This window comes from Canis lupus, chromosome 6 (genome assembly GCF_011100685.1).
Source record: "Canis lupus familiaris isolate Mischka breed German Shepherd chromosome 6, alternate assembly UU_Cfam_GSD_1.0, whole genome shotgun sequence".
In the NCBI taxonomy this organism is placed as follows: Eukaryota; Metazoa; Chordata; class Mammalia; order Carnivora; family Canidae; genus Canis; species Canis lupus.
Window position 1 is genome coordinate 28,535,604 of NC_049227.1, and position 22,163 is coordinate 28,557,766.

The 22,163-nt window shown below is 47.3% G+C and overlaps 1 protein-coding gene and 1 long non-coding RNA gene across 4 annotated transcripts in view; both read right to left on the reverse strand.

The window, feature by feature from the left end:
• Positions 1 to 22,163, reverse strand: part of BMERB1 (bMERB domain containing 1) — a 130,776-nt gene that overhangs the window by 48,453 nt on the left and 60,160 nt on the right. For all 3 annotated transcript variants that reach the window (XM_038540279.1, XM_038540278.1, XM_038540280.1), the window contains exon 2: positions 18,531 to 18,654. In XM_038540279.1, coding sequence (XP_038396207.1) covers positions 18,531 to 18,654 — 124 coding nt within the window. The remainder of the gene's footprint in view (positions 1 to 18,530; positions 18,655 to 22,163) is intronic.
• Positions 1,657 to 3,623, reverse strand: LOC111096297. Its single transcript, XR_005360897.1, has 2 exons — positions 3,300 to 3,623; positions 1,657 to 2,619 (listed from the first exon to the last, which is right to left on the reverse strand). It is a non-coding gene; the product is annotated as an uncharacterized LOC111096297 (long non-coding RNA).

The window sequence follows — 22,163 nt, forward strand, 5'->3', positions numbered from 1 at the left end:
GGAAAAATGACACATATTTGATCAATAACATCACACTAAACAAAAGAGTTACAGAGAAGGTAAACAAGTTGCCCAAGATCACACAGCTGGTGAGCTGCTCAGCTGGGACACAGCTCTAACACAAATACAGTTCTTGACCTTCGATCCTTCCATAGGCTTCCTCTATCTGTAGTGACTACCTCACCTCCCCCAGAAGAGGCAATATTCACATGCCCCTTGCAGGAAAGAAGGCTCACTGGGGTGAGGTCAGTGTGTCCTGAACATTGGTCATGTGCCTGACACCATGGCAATGACCTCCAGGTCTCATGCCTGCTCCACTATTACTCAATATTTTTCTTTCCATACGAAAACATTTTGATATAAAACTTTTGACAGCATCGTAGATGGCGAACCAATATTTTTCCTTAAAAGATGTGAAAACGAATTCTCAATGAATGTTTCCCCGGCTACCACCTAACATCACCCCAGACTGCAGCCCACTTTGGGAAAAACTGGACCAACTGAATCACCTGAGGTCACATAGCCGAGATCTCAACCCCGGTCCTGTCCTCCAGTCCAAAGCTGGTTCGGCCACAATGCAGAACCGCTGACCGCGCCGTGTGTCTTGTTAACTGTGCCAGCGTAGCAAGGGGAGAGGACCTCTTGAAGTTTCTCAAGAAGGCTCAATGTGACCAAAGGGAGAACCAGACAGAGTCACAGCAGACAACAGATGGCCAGAGGGCTGACTCTTCCAGGCAGTTAATGATGCTCTGGGCAAGTCTCCCTGAATTTAATCCCAGCCGATGACAGACTGCGATGCATCTACTCTAAATTGTTCTAGCAGCAGGTGCAATTTTCCCCCAGAACCTGAAAGGCCAGTCCTGGCGGCTCTAAGGGGCAGCCCGAACTCCTGAAGACCTGGAACAGCACTGGATAGTCATCATCCCCCCTTGTGGTGTGGGGCAGGAAGGTGCAAGATTCCCTTTTAATGACCTGGTACAGCTCACCAAACTCCCATCTGAAGAAACCTCATGTGAAGACAAAATGGTAGTTTTTTTCAGGCATTTCCTGAAGTGTTGCTTTCAAAGTGAAATTTGCATCTCATTTTATAAACGGACAATTTTTGTCTTGAGCCAAGTGCTCATTCTGTAACTTCCTCTTGGAATCACAGGCAGGTTTCGGTGAGCATTCCCATGACTAAGACATAGGAGGTGCTTACAGGGGCTGCGCTCTATGCTAAGTTCTTTTCAAGCATTCATTCATTTATTCCTCACTCCAGTGCTATGAGGTGTGAACTTTAATTGCACCAGTTTTACAGGATTTGAGGCTTTGAGTGTGTGCAGTTCGTCAGTGGTAAGGCCGAGAGCAAATGTCTGCACCATCCAGCTCCAGGATCCACCTTTATCATATTACATTCTGATCCCCAAATCCCTCTGCGGTTCAGTGCAGAAGCTCAGAAATTCCCTTTCAACCCTCAGCTGGCTCACTTGAGCTCTTTTAAAAAATTAAAACAAACAAGGGAGACTGTGTATTGGGTTTTTAGAAGTCAAAAACAGGTGGGCAACGGAGCAAAATGAAAGCAATCGTTGCTGAATGATTTTAAATTCGGCTTTCGGTGACAAGCTTTTAGAAAGCTAATTGTTGTGATTTTCTTGGTAAATACAGAACCAGGTTCAATTAAAGTCTTAATCAATGTATTTTGATAACGGACACGATGATGAAGACAACAGATGGCACTGGGATTTTCATATGCCATGGGAGACCACAAACATACATTTCATTCTGATTCCAATCACGATTTGAAGCAACTCGAAAGAGAGGTACCTATTGGCATGCCAGGAGCCATGCTAATGTTGGACAGATTTTATACTTTCAGGCTGAGACCAATTTTCATCAAGAAAAAAATTATAAAGAGAAAGTAAGAAGATGAGTCATCTGTAAGCAACCAGCTTCTACTTCACCCAGGGAAGAGGTGAAGGGACGTCTGTGCGGTGGGAGGTGGAGGTGGGCACAATCACCCCCAACTGCTTTTAAAACTTGCAATGGCTGCACTACAAACCTGGGGTCAATTAAATCAGACTCTAGCACAAGACCCAGGCATCAGCATTTTCTCTAAAGCTCTCCATGTGATTCCCATGTGATTTACTGCCTCCAGCCTCTGGCTGCTTTTTCTGTAAAGGCTCTGGATGCGTATGGGTCAGGGCTCCATCAGAGAAGCAGAGCCACCATGAATCATGGGGTAAGGGATGTATGGTAGGAATTAGGCCTTTCATAATCGTGGGAGGAGCTGGGGATGCAAAGGTCTGGGAGGGGCTGTGGAAGACCAGAGGAGTCACCAGCCAGCCCATCTGAGAAGTCAGGCACATCTAGCTGGTGAGGTGGGGCCGTAGAGGGAAAGCAGGTGGAGGGATCTTTGGGAGGCTGTTGTCTTGCCTGCCAGGTGTCTAGAAGACGGAGGACAGCTGTTGGTCAGCAGGGCTGGCAGTTGGGATGTCAGCTGGATGATAAGTTAGGGAGAGTGAGGGTGCGCTGGAACCTCCATGGCCTCCTCTCTCTGATTACCTCCTCATCTAAATCTGGTGGCCCTCAGCGAGTAAACACTGCACTTCCCGTCTGTCTCTCAGATCTCCCACCTTTCATCTGGAACCAGACAAGGAAAGGGATTCTGAGAAATGGAGTTCTCAGCAGAGCTTCGGTTTCAACAGAACCTCCCAGCATGGGCTTAGAAGGAATAGAAATTCCCTCAAGCTCACTTGATGAAAGATAGTTTAGTAAAGGTGTAAAAAATGGGGAGAAATATTAGTACCTCAACAGCTGGTATCTAGATGATTCTTGGGGAAGAAAGAGTTTTTGCTCAATTATAACCTGACGAACAGATGGAGTAGGGTTCCCGAGAGCCCTAGCATCTCTTGTGCCATGGTTTCTTGGAAGCAGGTGAAATTGCTCTGCATGAAACAGGGAGCAGGGTGCACCTGGGTGGCTGGGTCAGGTGAGCATCCAACTCTTGGTTTCGGCTCAGGTCATGATCTCAGGGTCCTGGGATTAAGGCCCATATCAGGCTCCAAGCTCAGCATGGAATTAGCTTGAGATTCTCTCTCTCTCTCGGTCTCCCTCTGCCCCTCCCCCTGCTCTTTCTCAAATAAATAAACCTTAAAAAAAAAAAAAGACGAAGACAGGGAAGGGAGGTTGTCTTCCTTAGAACTGAGAGGTTTGAGCTAGGAGATAGCAAGCAAGGTGGTTGAGCCTGGGCCCTGTGAGTAAAAAAAAAAAAGAAAAGAAAAAGAAAAAGGAACCGCTCAGTACAGGATAGCTAAAAGGACCTCATTAGCCAGGAATGCCAACTGTGGGTTTTTTCATTGCTGTGAAGAGCTCAGTGCAAGCCCTTTCTGGATGTCTAGTTCGACAACTCCTCGGATGACCTATGGGAGTAGCATAGGGCTTTGTTACATTCTGTCGTTATGGAAACTGGTGAAGCAACCAAGTTTCCTACCCACGTGGATGGGGTTCCAGGATGCAGGAAACCAAGCCTGGGAGCAGAGAAGAGCTGAGCAGGGAAACCCTGAAATTCAGTAACATCACAGCAGCAGGCTTTGGGTTTCTCCAGACTGCAGAAACCCGGGTGTCAGACATTTCTCCAAGGGTCTGGACAGTGGACACCCAGGGGGGAAGAAGATGTGACATCTTATGGAAAGGCCCAGTTCAGCTGAGCTGCTTGGAGACTGGCATTGGAATGTAATGTCATTCTCTGCTTCCGGGGACAAGAATCTTTCTCATTTGCTATGCTGGGGGCAGCTGTGCTGTCCTCCTTCCCGAAGATAGGCCTTCTGTGCTCATCCAGTGTCTTTGGTTTGCAAATCCATCACCGAACTGGCCCAGTCTCTGTGTATCTCAGGAGAGAGACTCTGATCTGCCCAGACTGAGCTCATCTGGACCAGTCAGCTCTGGCCAGGGGGAGGGGAGTAAGGAGAGACAGGAACCAGCCCTACACCTGGAACTGGTTCTCTAAGGAGAGGGGATAGGCTGGAAGTCAAGGATTGGCACTGGGTGAGCACCGCAGAGCCAGGCGCCAGGGCCAGGCTGCTGCATCTAGAATCCCAATCCTGCTAGTTCTTAGATGGGTGATCTTGGGCAAGTCTCTTCACTTCCATGAAACACAATCTCCTCCCCTGTTAAATGTGGCTCACAATAGTAGTTGCCTCGTCAGGTTGCTATGGAGATGAAAGCAGGCGATCCACATAAGAAGTTCAGCATCGTGCGTGGCACCGTGGGGGTGCTCAGGAGATGTCAGGGAAATCAATAAACGTGACAGCCTTAAGAGTTGAGCATAGCACCCTGGCACCCACTGGCCCACTCCATCGCCCATCTGAAGCTTCCGCACATCCCCCAGGAGTCACGCAGCTTTTATGTCCTCCCTCGGGCTGCACTGGGGCAGAGCTCCCATCTACACTGTTCATTCCCACGTTCCCAGGACATGACACACGGTAATTATACGGTAGATGCCGGCTGCATGAAGGAAGGAATAAATAAACTCTTGATAATCCCCAGGTGTGGAAACTCATTACCTCCCAAGGCTCCAACTTTTTATAGCTCCGAGTGTTTAGAGAGGCCTCTCTTGGGCTGAGATGGTAAGCTGATTCACTGGCGGCGTCTATGTTTGGTCCCGGTTGCATGTAGGAGAAACAGACTCTGCCTTCCATGGGTCAATCCTTCAGCTGTCTCGAGACCTATCAGGTGCCCCGAGCCTTCTCCTCTCCAATCCATACATCCTCGCCGTGGAGATCTTCGTGCCGCCTTCCAATCCCCCCTTCTTCTGTGCCCCCTTTTCAAGCTAAATAACTATTACTAAAAATCCAGAGCGTGGGCCCCACGTCTGCTCTTAAGGATGCACCTGTTCGTTTCCAAACTCGATTTCTTCCAGAAGGAAAGAAAAGTAACATTTACTGAGCACTTACATTGTGGCAGGCACGAGGCTGGGCACTCCATCTGTAAGTGACTACTTTTACTCCCCGTAAGCCCCCTGCGTGATGTCAGAGCCTTTCCCGTTTGGCAGATGAGACAGCTGGAGGCCCAGAGAGGTTAAGGTGTTTGCCCAAGACTGCACAGCTTGTAAGTGGCAGGGCTAGCGTTCAAACGTAGGGATAATCTCACCTGGAGCAAGTAGAGGTCTCTCTCTTTATCAGAAGGCAACGCTGTCAAAGGCGAGGACACCCAGAAGTGAAAACACAGGCTGCCTTCCCACCGGCAGAAGCCAGCCCGGAGTGTCTTGGATTGACTGAATCTAACCCAAACCCCCTGAGGAGTTTAGGGGACCAAGGACAGAATGACCCAGAGTGGGTCAAAATTCCAGATGGAAATTCAGATCAGATCCCCTATCTGATCATTCAGTGAATGGCAGCCAATTAAATGAAGTGAAAGATGTAAATCAGGATATTTACATTTCCGGGGGAGGGGGGGCAGCTAAGCTTAAGGACCCGGAACCCCCAGGCACACCTGCTAAGCCCTTTGTACTTTCCGTCCTTCCCTCTCTCTGTGAGCCTCCCACCCCGGGAAATCTCAAGGGAGGGCTGGCTCTCATTTGAAGAGAAACGTGGAACTGAGGCGGCCCTGTCCAGCATCCTCTGATTCTGAGCGCAGAGGAAAAGCGGAGCCCTCGGTTGAGACCAGCCAGTGACAGGGACAAGCACTTCTCAACCTCTGCTGCCACTCAAATCAGCGTTGTTCCAGAAACAAGCAAAGAGAGCGCGAAAACCCTTGTCGGGCCTCTCTATTTGCATTACTGAGGCTCGCTCCCCACCCCCCCACCCCCGCCCTGTCTCATAAGATGCTGTTTCTTTGGGAGATTTCAAAAAATAATGAGAACTTAGCATAAGATAAAGCAATGAGGGTTCTTTCTCCCCATGGAGTTGTGCCTTCTCCTCTGCTCAGCCTGGCGATGGCCCTATCTGTCACTGTCACTGCCACGCTGGGACCCCAGCTCAACCTTGAGCCCTTATGTGCATTGCAATTGTCTCTCCTACTGTGGTCAGCTGAACAATGTCCCTCAAAGATATGCGTGTCCTAATCCCTGGGATCTGGGATTATGTTAACCTGTGTGGCAAAAGCGGTTTTGGGGGTGTGATCACATCAGGGCTCTTGAGACGGAGAGATCTTCCTGGGGTTATTTAGGTGGGTTCAAAATGTAATCACAGGGCAGCCCCAGTGGCCCAGCGGTTTGGTGCCGCCTTCGGCCTGGGGTGGGATCCTGGAGACCCGGGGTCAAGTCCCACATCGGGCTCCCTGCATGGGGCCTGCTTCTCTCTCTGCCTGTGTCTCTGCCTCTCTGTCTCTCTGTCTGTCATGAATAAATAAATAAAATCTTTAAAACAAACAAAATGTAATCACAAGTATCCTTATAAGAGGGAGACAGAGCGAGACTGGACGCAGAAGAGGAAAGGAGACAGGAGACGTCAGCAGAGAGGGATTTCAAGATTCCATTCTTCTGGCTTTGACAGGGGAGGAGGGGACCACCAGCCAAGGACTGCAAGAAACGCAGCTCTAGAAACTGGAAAACACAAGGAAAAAGATCGTCCAGAAGGAGCCTCCAGAAGGAGCATGATCCTGCTGATGCTTGACTTGAGCCCAGTGAAACTGATTTCAGACCGCTGGCCTCCAGAACTGTTAGAGCATAAGTGTGTGTTATTTTAAGGCACCAGCTCTGGGCACCTGGGTGGCTCCATGGGTTAAGCATCTGCCTTTGGCTCAGGTCATGATCCCAGGGTCCTGGGATCAAGCCCCACGTGGGGCTCCCTGCTCGGTGGTGGCTCCCTGGTTCTCCCTCTGCCTCTCTCCCTGCTTGTGCACCTTCCCTCTCTCTGCCGAATAAATGAATAAGATCTTTAAAAAAAAAGACAAAAAACACCGACTCTGTGGTAGATTGTTACAGCAGCCACGAGAAACTCATGCACATAGCAAAGCATCTACACTGCAAGCTACTGCATCACACTGTCATTCTGCAGGAAGGCTACGAACTGGATCCAGATAACCCTTCAGAGGGCCAGGAAGCTCTCCCTGCCTGGACTTGCCAGCCCCAGGGGAGCCCTTGCAACGGGTCGGGTGTGGGGACAAGTGGGAAGATGAATACTCTTGCTCATCTGTATGGTAGATATTCACTGTGCACCTGCTCTGAGTTTGGGCACGCGTTGGGTGCCGCCAATACTGCTAGGGGTGCAAACAGCTCAGCCTCTGCTTCCATCAAGGCCAGTGTCAGGTTGGAGAAGGATACTGAACACATACTCACACCAATGCATGTATTTATAAATGGAGGGAATCTAAGGAAAGGATCGCGGTTATGGGGATCAGACTGGACACAGTCTGGGAAATGCTGGGAAGGCTTCCCCTCAGATGCAAACCTGGATCTAAGCCCTGGAGGGAGAGAGAGAGATAACCAGGCAAAGAGGGTGGCAGGAGGAGGAGTCCAGGCAGAGGAAACAGCATTGGAAATGGCCCCGTGGCAGGACAGGGCCTGGAGTATATGTGGGGGAACTGAAGGGTGCCCATGGGATGCTGATCAGTGGTGGCGGCTGAGGGTGGAGGAAAGATGAAGAACAGAGGGCAGAAGAGACAGGAACAGACTCACTGGAACCAGATCCAGGCTTGGTCACAGTAACAAATTATGGAGGGTGTTTAACACTGGGACTGTGGCCTGATTTGCATTTCAAGAGGCTTCCTCTGGCTGTTCGACCCTGGCGACCCTGGCGTGGAGGGCAGCAGCAGGGTGGAAAGCTGGGATGCTCTTGAGATCCAAGACTGAGATGGGAATGCACACTTGGGTGATGACTGTGGCGGGGGAGGAAAGTGGACAGTTTTTAAAACTACTTTAGGAGGTAAAATTGACTCAATTTGGGGGTGCATTAACTATGCAAGGTGGCAAATTGGAAGGAATCGAGAATGGTGTCTGACTTTAGATTTTGGTATTTCCGTGAGTAGATGATGGTGCTGGGCCATTTGCAGAGCTACATTTGGTGGGGACAGGGCTGTGGGATGGCATGGGGGTCATGAGTTTGGACTTGGACATACCGGGTTTGATGTACCTGCAACATAGATGTGAAGATCATAAACTTCCTTCCCTTTCCTAGCATTTTTCCTTTAAAAAGGTGCTTGTGGGGGCACCTGGGTGGCTCAGTCAGTTGAGTGTCCGTCTCTTGATTTTGGCTCAGGTCATGATCTCAGGGTCATGAGATTGAGCCCAGCATTGGGCTCTGTACTGGGTTTGGAGCCTGCTTAAGGTTCTCTCTCTCCTTCTCCCTCTGTCCTTCCCCTCTCCCATTGACACTCATGCACTCTCTCCCTCTCTAAAAAAAAAAAAAAAAAAAAAAAAAAGCAAAAGTAAAAGGTGCATGTGTGTCCAAAAAGACAAACACTGTATGATTCCATTTATATAAGGAAATTAGAGTAGTCGAAATCTCAGGGGCAGAAAGCCAACTGTGGTTGCCAGGGGCTGGGGGGCAAATGGTGAGTTGTTGTGTGATGGATAAAGGATTTCAATTTTGCAAGTTGGAAAGTTCTGGAGATGGACAGAGGTAATGGTTGCACAACAGTGTAAATATTCTTAATACCACTGAACTCTACACTCACAAATGATCACAATGGTAAATTTGATGTTTATGTATATTTTGCCACAAAAAAAATTGGGAAAAAATGTGCATGTGTGTGTTTGTGAACTATATACAAAAGTAGGCATAAAATAAATATATGTCTTTTGTGGAGTAATAAATAGTTATGTTCCCATCATCTTGCCTAAGTCATAACCTGTATGGGACCCTTAGAAGCCCCATTGTGCCCTGTTCCTTTGAGTTTCCCTCATTCCCTCAGAGGTAATCACTAGGCTGAGCTTCTTGTAATGCTTTTTCTTTCTATAATTTATATCTTATAAATTTATTTATAATTTTATATAGTATATACATATTATATATATTATATATTATATTATATTATTATATATTAATATTATATATTATATTATATATTATATATTATATTTATAATTTTATATATCTTTATATGAATACCTGCACATTATTTGGTTTTAGACATTTTGATCTTTACATCATCTTGACTGAAAGTCTTATTTTTGAGATGCATCTGGGTTAATGCCTGGAGACCATCCATTTTCACTGCTATATAGTATTCCACGGAGTGACTAGGCCACAACTCATTTGTCCTTTTCTACTGCCTATAAACACTTGAGCTGTTTCCAGTTTTTTGCTCTTACAAACAAGGCTGATAAGAATATCCTGGGATATGCCACCTGGCACTCATGTGTGAGCATTTCTTTAGGGCACTGCTGTGATGATGGAAATGTTCTACAAAAATGTGTATGCCTTCCAGCAGGACAGCCATTAGGCACAATTGATTAAGAAGCTCTTGAAGTGTAGTAGCTACTGAAGGACTGTATTTTTTTCATTTCTTTTTTTAAAGATTTTATTTATTTATTCATGAGAGACACAGAGAAGAGGCAGAGACACAGGCAGAGGGAGAAGCAGGCTCCCTGTGCGGAGCCTGATGTGGGATTTGACCCAGGACCCCAGGATCACGACCTGAGCCCCAAAGGCAGACACTTCGCCACTGAGTCACCCAGGTATCCCTCTATTTTATTTCAATGAATTTGAAGTGAAATGGCTATGTGAAGCTAGTGCCTACCCAGTTGTACAGAGCAGCCCTAGGGTATTACCCAGGAAAGAAGCTGCTGGCTGTAGAATAAGTACATGCTCATCTTTACTAGGTGATGCCAACTGTTTCACAAAGTGCTAGAACCAATATCCTTTTATCTTAATCAGTCTTCAACTTCCTAGGTCTTTGCAAGCCAGATAAAGCATCCAGATGGAAGTTTCTGAGAATAAACAGGGCTGATTAGTCAGGATTCTCCTATGGAACAGAAACAATCGGAGGTTTGATCAATTGATCTACTAATTAATTATAAGGAAGTGGCTCACATGATTATGGAGGCTGAGAAGTCCCAAGATCTGTCATTGGCAAGCTGGAGAAGCAGAAAAGCCGATGGTATAGCTCCAGTCCCAAAGCTGGCAGGCTCGGGCCCCAAGAAGTGTTGATTTTTCAGTTCAAGTCCACAGGAGGAAAAGATCAATATCCCAGCTCATCAGCAAAGCAGACAGAGTTCCCTCTTTTTCAGCCTTTTTGTTCTATTCAGGCCTCCAATGGATCACATGGGGCCCACCCACCTTGGGAAAAGCAATCTGATTTACTTGGTCTATTGATCTGAATGTTCATCTCACCCAGAAACACCCTCACAGACTCCCCCAGAATAATGTATGACCAACTATCTGGCCACCCTATGGCCCAGTCAAATTGCCACATAAAATTAACTGTCACAAGAGCCTAGGATGGTGGGACGCCTGGGTGGCTCAGCAGTCGAGCATCTGCCTTTGGCTTAGGGTATGATCTAGTGGTCCCAGGGTCGAGTCCTGCAGTGGGCTCCCTGCATGGAGCCTGCTTCTCCCTCTGCCTGTGTCTCTGCCTCTCTCTGTGAGAGTCTCCCAGCAAACAGGAGACTCAGAGGAGATCCTTGGATGTAAGAGAATGAAGTCCTGGTAAGGCAGTCCGAGTTCCAAGAGAGAAGAATTTCCTTTCCTGAAGTGTGGTCTGGCTGCAAAAGGCAACTTGGAACAGAAGCGTGTCAGGTGGGGGACATGTCTTTCTCCGTTTGATCAGCCGAGATTCCCACCCTCATCCCTACTTCCCGGCATGCTTAGAAGTTCAGGAGGATCCTTGCACTCAGAGGTCCAACCTGCAATGTCCTCCATCCTCTCTCCTCCCTCCCCCACCCCAACTCCTCACATTCCTGTACATTTTGTCCAAAACAAGTTGCTTTTCAGATCTTCTGCATCGAAAGGCATTGCTCCCCACCTGTTGTGTACAGTGGCTCTGGGAACAGTGACCTGTTCTTAGGGGATGCTATTTAAAACCCAGAGTGCAACCAGCATGATGCAGAACCCCTGAAGGTGGCTAAGATGTGTCAAGTTATATAAATGCACATGCTTCAATTTGCTCTTGGCTTGAAGCTTTTCCTAACAAGACTTGAGAACATCAGCTCATTAAAGACAAAAAAAAATGCAGGTGTATAAAACATTTTTAAAAATAACACTAGTAACAATAAAGTTAAGGCCCCGGAGCAGAGATGGTCTTACTGGTGGAGAGCCACTCCCCAGCTTCTGGGGGAGACAAATGTGTTTTTGGGTATTCCCTGGGGATGACTAAGCAGCCCCAAACCCTTCCAATCTCTCAAAGCTCAGTGTTAACAGTGAAAGGGAGGAGGGGAATTTGGATCTGCTTATTTCCTAGGAAGAGCCAGGCACCTACTTTCACACACATCCTCTCTTTTCTTGCTGTCTTGCTGCCAGGGAAACATCGATGCCCCACTGGACAGAGGGAGAAACTGAAGCTAGAACACGGCTAAAAATCTGCTCCAGGCCAGATAGTTGGTAACAAGTAAAAAGTGAGATTCTAAGCCAGTTGAGAGACCCCCCCCACCCCACCCCCCCCCCCCGGGCATGATGGTTGGGATGGACACTGGACCCAGAATGCTTGGGATATGTCATTATCTGCTATTTAATGGACACTGTGCAACCCCAGGCAAGTTACTTGACCTCTCTGTGCATGAGTTTCCTCCTGGCAGGGAGGGTGGGAAATAGCGGGGTGGGGTGGGTATTACCTATCTCTATAGTTGTGGTGAGGATGAAATGAATCAACGCATGTAAAATATTTAGAACACTGCTCAGCATTGCAAGTATTGAAAAACTGCTATTTACAACTTACGCACTTTCCACCTCCCCAACCCGAATCTCCGCCGGATCCTAGGGCCTGACCTCTTCACCGCACCGAGTACTTCTTAATGAAATGAAGCAACTGGGGTGCTCCGGGTGGCTCAGTCGGTTGAGCATCTGCCTTCAGCTCAGGTCATGATCCTGCGGTCCTGGGATCGAGTCCCTGGTCAGGCTCCCTGCTCAGCGGGGAACCTGCTTCTCCCTAATTCCCCTCTGTCCCTCACCCCTCTCCCGCTCTATCTCTCTGGGTCTCTTGCTCTCTAAGTCTCAAATAAAAAAATACAATCTTAATATAAATAAATAAATAAAATGAGGTCACTGGGGTCCAAGTCCAGGCTCTGGAAACAGCGGACTGTGAGCACCGAGCTCCTGAGATCCTCCCTTCCCTGGCCTGCCTCCCCTGCCCGCTGCGGTTCTCAGTGTCCCTGCTTAAAGCCGCCACCGCCCAGGGCAAGCTGAGTGACAGAGCACACTGTCCCTTTTATGAAAATCCACCAAGCGGGTGTGAAATGAAGATAACCACCCCCTGCCCCTGCTCAGAGGCGGAAGATTCTTAATTATCTGAAAGCCAGTTAAACAGCAGGACTGGGATGGTCTGGGGATGCAGGAGAGCCGAGCTGGCTCGGGCTGCGGAGTCATGGGAAGCTGTTGGTGTGACTCAGTGCCCGGAGTTAAAGGTGAGAAAATGAGTGTGATGTTGGAGACAGTCTCCGTAGGACAGGCTAGGGAGTGGCACGGACGTGGGGCAGCAGCGGATGGACGGGAGCTGGGTGGCATAGAGATCAAGGAGCCCACAAAGTAGGCTTCAAGCTCTATGGCCTGGACATTTGGCACCTATTACAGAGGCATTTTTGTGATACTGAGGGCTTTCACTGACTCATTCAGATGAAGCTCGTAAAATCATCAAACTTCATGAGGGAGATCTCCAGCTGCCGCTTAGCTGCCTATAAACCAGAGTACAAGCTAAGGGACACAGAGAAGGTGACAACACCATGCCCACCGGGGTCATTCATAGCCCTTCCCTGAACCTGACCTTGGGCACCTTCACCAAGGCATAGGGAAGGCTGCCCTGATTCATCCTTCCATTAGTAGGCACTTTCCATAGATGATGTGATAACATGTGTTCAGGGCTCATTGAAAGTTGACTGCTGAGCTCCCTGAGAACCCCCGTAGAGCACTACTATGACTTCCTGGCGGGTTGACTTGCATACCTGGCCGCCCAAGTGAGAGCTCATCATTTTAGGTTCCAAATAAATCACTTGTCTCCAGGGCAAGAGTATGGAGAAGTCCTGACTCAGTCCTGTTTACTGAGCCTGAGCCGCCCTCAGTAAAATCCTTTCCATTTCTACCACACTTAATTCAAGATGGCGGAACAAGACAAAACCCAATGTGGGATGGTGAGATTGTGGGATTGCAGGCATCCAACCGGGAGTTTGTCTTTGCATTCCAGAAGTGCTGGGCAAAGACAGGGGGAATGAAGAGTACACAGCAGTTTTTCTATACTCTGTCCTGAGCCCAAGGTCACACACCTAGGATGTGGGAGAGCCAGGATGATCCCTGAGTTCACTTCTTATCAATTCATTCTAGTTCCCTGGGGATTGGGTAAATCTCCTTCTTCTATTTCCTCACCATCCTGGCAAGAGGAGAGGTTGAACCAGCAAGGTTCAAAGAACATAGCAAAGAACATAGAAATCCAGGAAAGAAAAATGCTAAACTTTGGGAGTGTTAGGAGCAGCAGCCGTTGGACCCATTCTCTAATGAGTCAATATAGCAGGAGACAGTAAGAGTGAGAAGACACCCGCAACCATGAAATGTGGTCGGACTCACATAGTCTCCACAAGAGCTGATGGGTATGAACCTGATTACTTTAGAGCAGGTGTGACAAAACCAATCTGGTCTTGGTTATTACAGCTACAATCATTGGGTCTGTCTCAGTCAACAGCTGTCACATTCCTGTCACTCAGCGCTTCTCCACCTGAGCCTGCAAATGCTTAGTATGGTCTGAAATTCTATTTCCCCTCTTACCCTGTGCCCAGAGCCCTGGTGTGTGTGTGTGTGTGTGTGTGTGTGTGTGTGTGTGTGTGTGGTGTGTGTGAAGGGAAGTTGCTCAGTAAGGACGGAATGTGAAAGAATAATTTACTGCATGTTCAACAAATAATAATTGGCCTAATAAGTGCCCAATTCAAAATGCTGGAAAGATAGAACAGTGAGAAAGATGAATAAGATTCCTACCCTCGTGGTGTATACTCTTTAAAGAATTTTCTTCCTTCATTCCCTCCCTCCCTTCTTCCTTCCCTCATTCACTCACTGAATCAATACTCTGGACTCCCTGCATCCTAGCTTGGCTTTTTATTAGTTAATGCAACCATGGACAAAATTTTTAACCTCCAATTTTCTCTTCTCTAAAAGGGATGCAAGAACAGGGCCCCTATAGCTGTGTGAGGGCCTGGCTCTGAGAAATAGCCAGGGTACTACTGAATTCAAGAATGGCCACCCATGGACTGCTAGCCTGAGAGGCCAAGGATGATGGAAGAGGCGTTTGTTTGGGTCTGAGTGGGCAATGATCTCTATCCTGTCCATCCGGGGTCCACTGTGTACCTCTGAGATTGACAAGGTAGATGCACCACCAGGTACAATACCAGGCTGGGTAGAGGGATGGGGGAGCTGTCAATATCACCCACTATTGTTTGCAGGCTCCTAGCAAGTCTCCCCACTCCAGGGGGCCTGGAAGTTGGCCCCTCCCCTGGAGAATGTCACTGAGCCTCTCTTATATCCTGACTACACTGACATCTTTCTGTATCCTTTGAATAATTTGATTTATTCAAGTATCTACTGATGTATTGACAGTCCCCTGGAGAGCATAGCTGCTTTCAAGTATCTATGGTCGGCATTTGTCCCTAAGTGAGCATGATGGAACAATTTATCGAGGTTGCAGGTCAAGAGTTTAGTGCAGCACTTGGCTCAGAGCTGGAGCTTAAATGCCAGGTATTTTTGTCACTGTGCCCTCACTGTGTGCCAGGCATGTGCCAGAGGCTGGGGCTAATGAGTGTGTGCACACTCGATGCAAAGGTCAGTAAATGCAAAGTGACAGCCATTGTTCCTCTAGCAACAAAAGCAATCTTTGCTCCCTCTTGACCATTGCAGGCTGAAGGGAGCTCTTCACTACTTTACAGCAGAACCTGTATGTTCTCTGTCTTCTTTCTTTTATTTTTATTTATTTATTTATTTTTTAGATAGCACACACGGGGGGGGGGCTGAGGAGAAGACAGAAAATTGTTTTTTTTAAGATTTTATTTATTTATTTGAGAGAAAGAGAGAGAGCAGGAGCAGGGGGAGGGGCAGAGAGAGAGGCGGAGACTCTCAAGCAGGCTCCACACTGAGCACAGAGCCTAACACGGGGCTTGATCTTGCGACCCTGAGATCATGACCCGAGCTGAAATCAAGAGTAGGACACCCAACTGACTGAGCCATCCAGGCGCCCCAACTAAAGGTTCTAAGTTAAGTAATAGAAGAGTAGTCAGAAAACTATCCACCAGAATTAATAAAAGCCATTACTATTAACACAGGTCATTTTTATGAATTGGGATTAAAGATAGAATGGAGGAACAAAGACTTGATTTGCATGCACAAAGTATGTACAGGCACACCTGATTTTACTGTGCTTCACTTTATTATGCTTCACAGATACTGCACTTTTTATTTTTTATTTATTTTTATTTATTTTTTGATATTGCACTTTTGAAAAATGATTTTATTTATTTACTCATGAGACACACACAGAGAGGCAGAGACATAGGTAGAGGGAGAAGCAGGCTCCCTGCAGGGGAACCTGACACGGGATTCGATCCCTGGACCTGAGCTGAAGGCATACGCTCAAGCACTGAGCCACCGAATATTGCATTGTTTTTACAGATTGAAGGTTCAAGGCTCCAGTGGGGGAAGTTGGTGCAGATGTGGTGGGAATAGCAAGGGAATTGGAATTAGAAGTGGATCTTGGAGATGAAACTAAATTGCTACCACCTCTTGATAGAACTTTAACAGATAGGACCTGCTTCTCATGGACGAGCAAAGAAAGTGGTCTCTTGAGATGGAAACTACTCCTGGTGAAGATGCCGTGCAGACTGTTGAAATGACAACAAAGGATCGAGACTATGACATAAACTTAGTGGATAAAGCAGCAGCGATGTGGTTTGGAGGATTGACTCCAGTTTGGAAGGATGTTCTACTCTGGGTGAAATGAGATCATGGGAGCATCACATACTACAGAGAAACCGTTCATGAACAATCCATACATGTGACAGATTTCATTGTTTTTTCATCTTAAGAAGCTGCCACAGCCACCCCCACCTTCGGCACCCACCAGCCTGATCAGTCCGCACCAGTCAACATCGAGGCAAGACCCTCCACCAGCCAAAGGATTATGATTTGCTGAATGCCGAGATGACAGCTAGCAGTTTGCATTTTTTTAGCAAAAAAATCTTGTTTTAATTAAGGTATGTGCGTTGTTGTTTTTTTTTTTTAAAGACAACACTATTGCTCATTTAGTAGGCAATAGTACAGTGTAAACATAACTTTTATATGCACTGGGAAGCTAAAAAATTAATCTTGCTCAGTTTATAGCAAGTTTTGCTTTACTGCAGTGGTCTGGAACTGAACCCACAATAGGTCTAAGGCACACCTGTATTATTTATAGACTGTGATCATCCCAAACCCTCTTGTTGCCAGGGAACCCTCAACTATTCCAGACTCTCTGGCTTTTCCCTTTGCCCTGAGTCCATCCACAAGGAGGAGCTGCATGGAGACTGCAGCATTCTCCAATCCCATGCTTGATCCTTGTGGTTGTCTACTCGTTTAACGTAGGGGGACCATAGCCATTACTTGAATTCAGGAGTTGCCGCTCTGAGGGCGAGCCCTGGGAATCTGTATCAAGTCCAGTGGTCTCTTGTGCACATCAGACAAAGACACAGAACTTCTTGCCACTCATCTGTACTTGGATCACCCACAGGCACCTCAAAGTCCTCTCCTGTCCTAGTTATCTCCGTGGTTGGAATCACCTTTTTTTTAAAATTTCTTTTTATTGGAGTTTAATTTGCCAACATATAGCATAACACCCAGTGCTCATCCCATCAAGTGCCCCCCTCAGTGCCCGTCACCCAGTCACCCCAACCCCCCTCCCACCTCCCTTTGCACCACCCCGGAATCACCTGACTTACTAGAACAGTTGGTCATACTTCTCCTTCACAATCGATCCTTCCTCAAGTCCTTTTGATAAACCAAAACCGAAACCAAAAGCAAAACCCATGAAGAGGAAAGAATTGTTTCTTGACACTCACATATGGAGGGATTTAGCTTATTCCCAGGTTAGAGGGAAGATGTTTCTCATTCATAGAGTGGGGTGCTTTAGAGCTTTCTTCTAAGGGACCGTGCCTGTGAAGCATTTAGCACAGGGTCTGGCCTACATAGAGAACCGAATAAATGGCAGCACTTAAATCCAGTGGGCCACCTCATGGGGTGAGAGAAGGCCACACAAGGAGAATACGGGTTTTGAAAGCAAGAAGATCAGGATCTGAAGCCTAATTGTTCTATTTATTAGCTGGGAGGCCCTGGGCAGGGTAACTTCCCTGAGCCTCAGTCTTTCTCATCTGCAAAATGCAATAATCCCATAATGGGCCTAAGTGAAATCAGTAAAAGGGTACATGCACTTTCCAGGGCACGCCCAGAAGGTGTGATGTTGCTGCTTCTTCCAGTGGAGGTTGGGTCAAATCATGTGACTCTGAGGTTGCCAGTGACCCAAGGGGAGAGGTATTATCATTTTCCCACATTTCCCAAATCAGGGAAATGAAGTGCTGAGAGAACCTGCCCCAAACTCTCCCAGCTATTTTGGATCTCAGAACTATCTGAACCCAGAGGGCATGCACCTACCAACACGGGCAGAGGTATCACCTCTGGGTCCCCATCTCTACCACCACCAACCCTCCCCCACCACTGCCCACCCTCTCTTGTCCCTTTTCTCTTCTCAGAAGGAAACATAGAAAGAGCTTGGACTCTTTTGGTCTTTGAGTCAGCCTGGCTTGAGTTCAATCCCAACTTCAAGATCTTGTTTAAAATGGAAGACTCCTGGGGGCACCTGTGCAGTCAATTGAGCATCCAACTCTTGGTTTCAGCCCAGGTGACGATCTTGCAGTTGTGAGATCGAGCCCCAGGTCAAGGTCTGTGCTCAGCGCCGAGCCTGCTTAAGACTCTCTCTCCTTCTTTTTTTTTTTTTTTTTTATTTTATTTTATTTTTTTTTAATTTTTATTTATTTATGATAGTCACACAGAGAGAGAGAGAGAGAGGCAGAGACACAGGCAGAGGGAGAAGCAGGCTCCATACACCGGGAGCCTGACGTGGGATTCGATCCTGGGTCTCCAGGATCACACCCTGGGCCAAAGGCAGGCGCCAAACCGCTGCGCCACCCAGGGATCCCCCTCTCCTTCTCCCTCTGCTCCTCCCCACTGTGCTCACTCTCTCTCAAATAAATCTTTGCTAAATAAATAAATAATAGAACAGGAGACTCTGATACCCACCCCTCTAGGCAGTAGTGAGAACCAAACAAGATTTTTTTTTTCAACGTACGCAATGCCTTTATCCCAGCGCCTGGCCCACAGTCACGAATCGTAAATGCTAGGTTGTCTGGGCGCCCTCCCCTCCCCGTCCCTTCCTTTCCTCGGCCATGTCCCTAAGGCACTCACATAAACCTGAGCTCAGACTCCCGTCGGACCAACACTTCTCGGAGGCGCTGAATTTTCGCCATCTCCAGCTCGATCTCCTCAGGCATCATGGTTGTCTCTGCCATGGAGATGATGTCCAGCTGATCTGTGCAGGAGACATGACACGTAGGCGTCAAGACCCCAAGGCCACCCCAGTTTTTCAAGAACTCCCTTAGGACAGTCCTTGGGCTGGTTCCAGGGGGCTGCCCTGCCCCAGTGCCCATGGCACCCCGAGAGGGCACACGGATGGCACCCTGAGATGCATGCATGTATTTATGAGCCAGCCCTTTGGAAACCTGGAAAACCCCATTTTCCATGGGAATCTTGTTCTGGTGGCAAGGAGGAGGCTCAGGTGGGCTCACCAAACCCGTGCAAGGTTATACACATGGCTCTGACAGTCCCTGCCAGGTCCCCAGCTCCTGAGCTTCTGCTCCCCCCGACCGCAGCCCTTTGTCCTTGTCCCAGCCTCAAGACCAAGGCCAACTTTATGCAGAAAATCATTTTATAATCATTCTTTTACAGTCATACTATTAATTATTACCTTATTAGGAACACTAAGTAATGAAAGTAATACAAGTTCATTGTAGAAAATTCAGGTAATACAGGTTGGCAAAAAAAAGATCAAAGTAAAAAAGTCACCCATAACTCCACTGCCCGGAGAACCACTATCCACATTTTTTGGTGGACATTCTTTCCATCTCATGTTTATAGTTAGAATAAAAAATATGGCAATATATAAAAATCCATATATTAAAAAAACTCTATGTAGTGGCTCAGTCGGGTAAGCGTCTGCCTTCGGCTCAGGTCATGATCTTGGGGTCCTGGAATTGAGTTTTGTGTCGGGCTCCCTGCTCAGCGGGGAGCTTGCTTCTCTTTCTGCCCTTCCTGCTCGTGTTCTTGCTCTCACTCTCTTTCTCAAATACATAAATAAAATCTTTTAAAAATCTTATATGTATTACCATATATATGGAAAGACACTAAATATATATGCATATATCCTTCTATGTGTGCATGTGTATTCACTCACTTGAGTTAACATAAAAAATACCTGAGGGGCACCTGGGTGGCTCAGTGGTTGAGCGTCTGCCTTTGGCTCAGCTCGTGATCTCGGGGTCCTGGGATCGAGTCCTACATCTGGTTCCTCTCAGGGAGCCTGCTTCTCCCTCTACCTAGGTCTCTACCTCTCTCTGTGTGTGTCTCTCATGAATAAATAAATAAAATCTTAAAAAAAAATACCCGAGGCTGGGGCTTAGGCATCAGATATTTATTTTCTCACAGTGCTGGAGGCTAGAAATCCCAGGTCAAGGTCTGGCAGGGTCAGTTTCTAGTGAGAGCTCTCTTCCAGGCTTGTTAGATGGCCACCTTGTCTCGATGGGCTCACACAGCCTTTTCTTTGCACACACGCAGAGAGCGCTCTGGTGTCTCTTCTTACAATGACACTAATCCTATCAGATCAGGGACCCATCCTGATGACTTAATTTAACCACAGTCAGTTCCTCAAAGGCCTTCTCTACGAATTAGCCACCCTGGGGGTTAGGGCTTTAGTATATGAATTCAGGGGGACGTAAAGACTCAGTTCATGACAATATGCATGTATAATATATTTGTACATATACGTATTAGCACACATAGTGCCATTAACATTCTGGTGTACATTCTTCTAGTATATACATGGTAATTTATACGATTATATATATTATATATGTGGTGTGCATATTTGGGGTAATACATGTGGGGTTTTTATATGTTTTCTATGCATAAGATTATATATACACATGCATTTCCCTATAGCGAAGATATGAGATCACCTAAATGCCCATCAATGGATGAACAGATAAAAAAAGATGTGGTATATGTACGATGGAAGACAAGACAAGTATGATTATCACTTACATGTGGAATTTTAAAAAGTCAAATTTGTAGAAAACAGAGTACAATGATGGTTACCAGGGGATGGGGGGTGGTAAAATTGATGTCGTTCAAGAGTTGTTAAGGGTACAAACTCGCAAAAAGGAGTAAATACACATACCTTAAAAAAAAAACTGGAAAAATGTATACTAAACTGTTAGTAGTTAAAAATGTTCATACACACCCACACCAATGTATATCAATATTTCCACCAACATACAGGTCTGGTTTGGGTGATATAAAGTTAGGGTGGGTCTCACATTTTATTACCTGTTCTTTTCCCGTAATGTATCGTGAGCATTTTCGTACATCCTTGGGTGTTTTTCCCCAGCAGCAGTGGGAAAGGTTTGTGGTCTTCTATTTGTGGTTTTACCATGAATCACTCTACCAACCCCCAGACATTTAGATTGTTTCCCATTCTCCCCTCCATAAACAGCACCGTGACGAGCATTCTCAGAGCTCAGTCTTTGCATTGCCAGAGCAAAAGGCTGGGTTTTAAAGGCTGTGGGATCCTGAGATCTTTCACAGGGAGAGAAAAAGATACAGGGGAGGAGATAGCATTGCTTTGCTGAGGCCAACTCCACATATCCTACATCTATCTGCCCATTCCTTCTACACCCAGCACCTTGACTTTACCGCCTGGCATTTGTCTTTTTCCTTACCTCCAGGTCAATGGTTTGGAAAGCTGCTCTCTCTCTATCTGTCTCCCTCCTATGACCTGGACTCCTGACTCTGACCTGGATCCCTGATCCAGGGGACCCAGGGGCTGGGGCGTTGTGATTTGCAGACTTCCCTGAAGTCAACTCCTGCTTGCTTGGATCTCGCGTCATCACCTACTCGGAGAAGCCTGCTGGACTGCTCTGTCATCTGTGGGAAACTCCTGACCCAGGGTTCTCCACTCAATATCAGGTTGGGGCGAACTGCCATATTGGTCAATCACCCGCCCCCTAACACGTCTGTTCCGTAGGCCTCCCCTCCACCCACCAGAACTCCCTATTTGTGTTGAGGAATCAGGAGGAAGCTGATTCCTGTAGCTGACTCCCACCTTCCAACGAATGGTCTCCCTAATGCTCTCTGTGATAATTCACAATTTGTAAGAGATAAATGATGACAAAGGCAAGAAATGAGTCAGGGTGAAGAAACTGTGGCCCGGCAGCGGTAGGCTCGCTGGAGTCCTTGTCCCCACTCTGCTCAGCCCCTCAGAGCAGCATCTCCTCTTTATACTTTCCAAGAAGTCCCAGATTTCCCAGCACGGACAGTGCATGATGCTGAGCCAGGGAGAAGGACAGTGATCAATTGTCTAGATGGGTGGTGGGGAGGTGGGCAGATGGAGGAAATGTCAAATCGGGGACACACTATCCCCTCCCGCAGCCCTCCGAGCATCGTGAATCCCGAAGACCATCCTGCTGTCAGACTGAGCTGGTGCCAAAATGGGGGTGAAAGGGGAGATGGAGGGGTTGGGGGTGGGAGGGTGAGCGTCAGAAAGAGAGGGGAGAGGGAGGGGGATCAGAGGAGCTGTCTCAGGACTGGGACTTGAGCAGAGAGACAGATGTCTAAGGAGGAATTTTAGGAACTGTCCATGTGACATGCTGAGTCATGATCTCAAGGCTCCCGGAATCAGATGTGGGGTCCTATGATCCCTGACGCCAGAATCAAGGTGGCTCCTGGGGCTGGAGTAATGAGGCCTGACTTGAGAGAGGAGGAAGG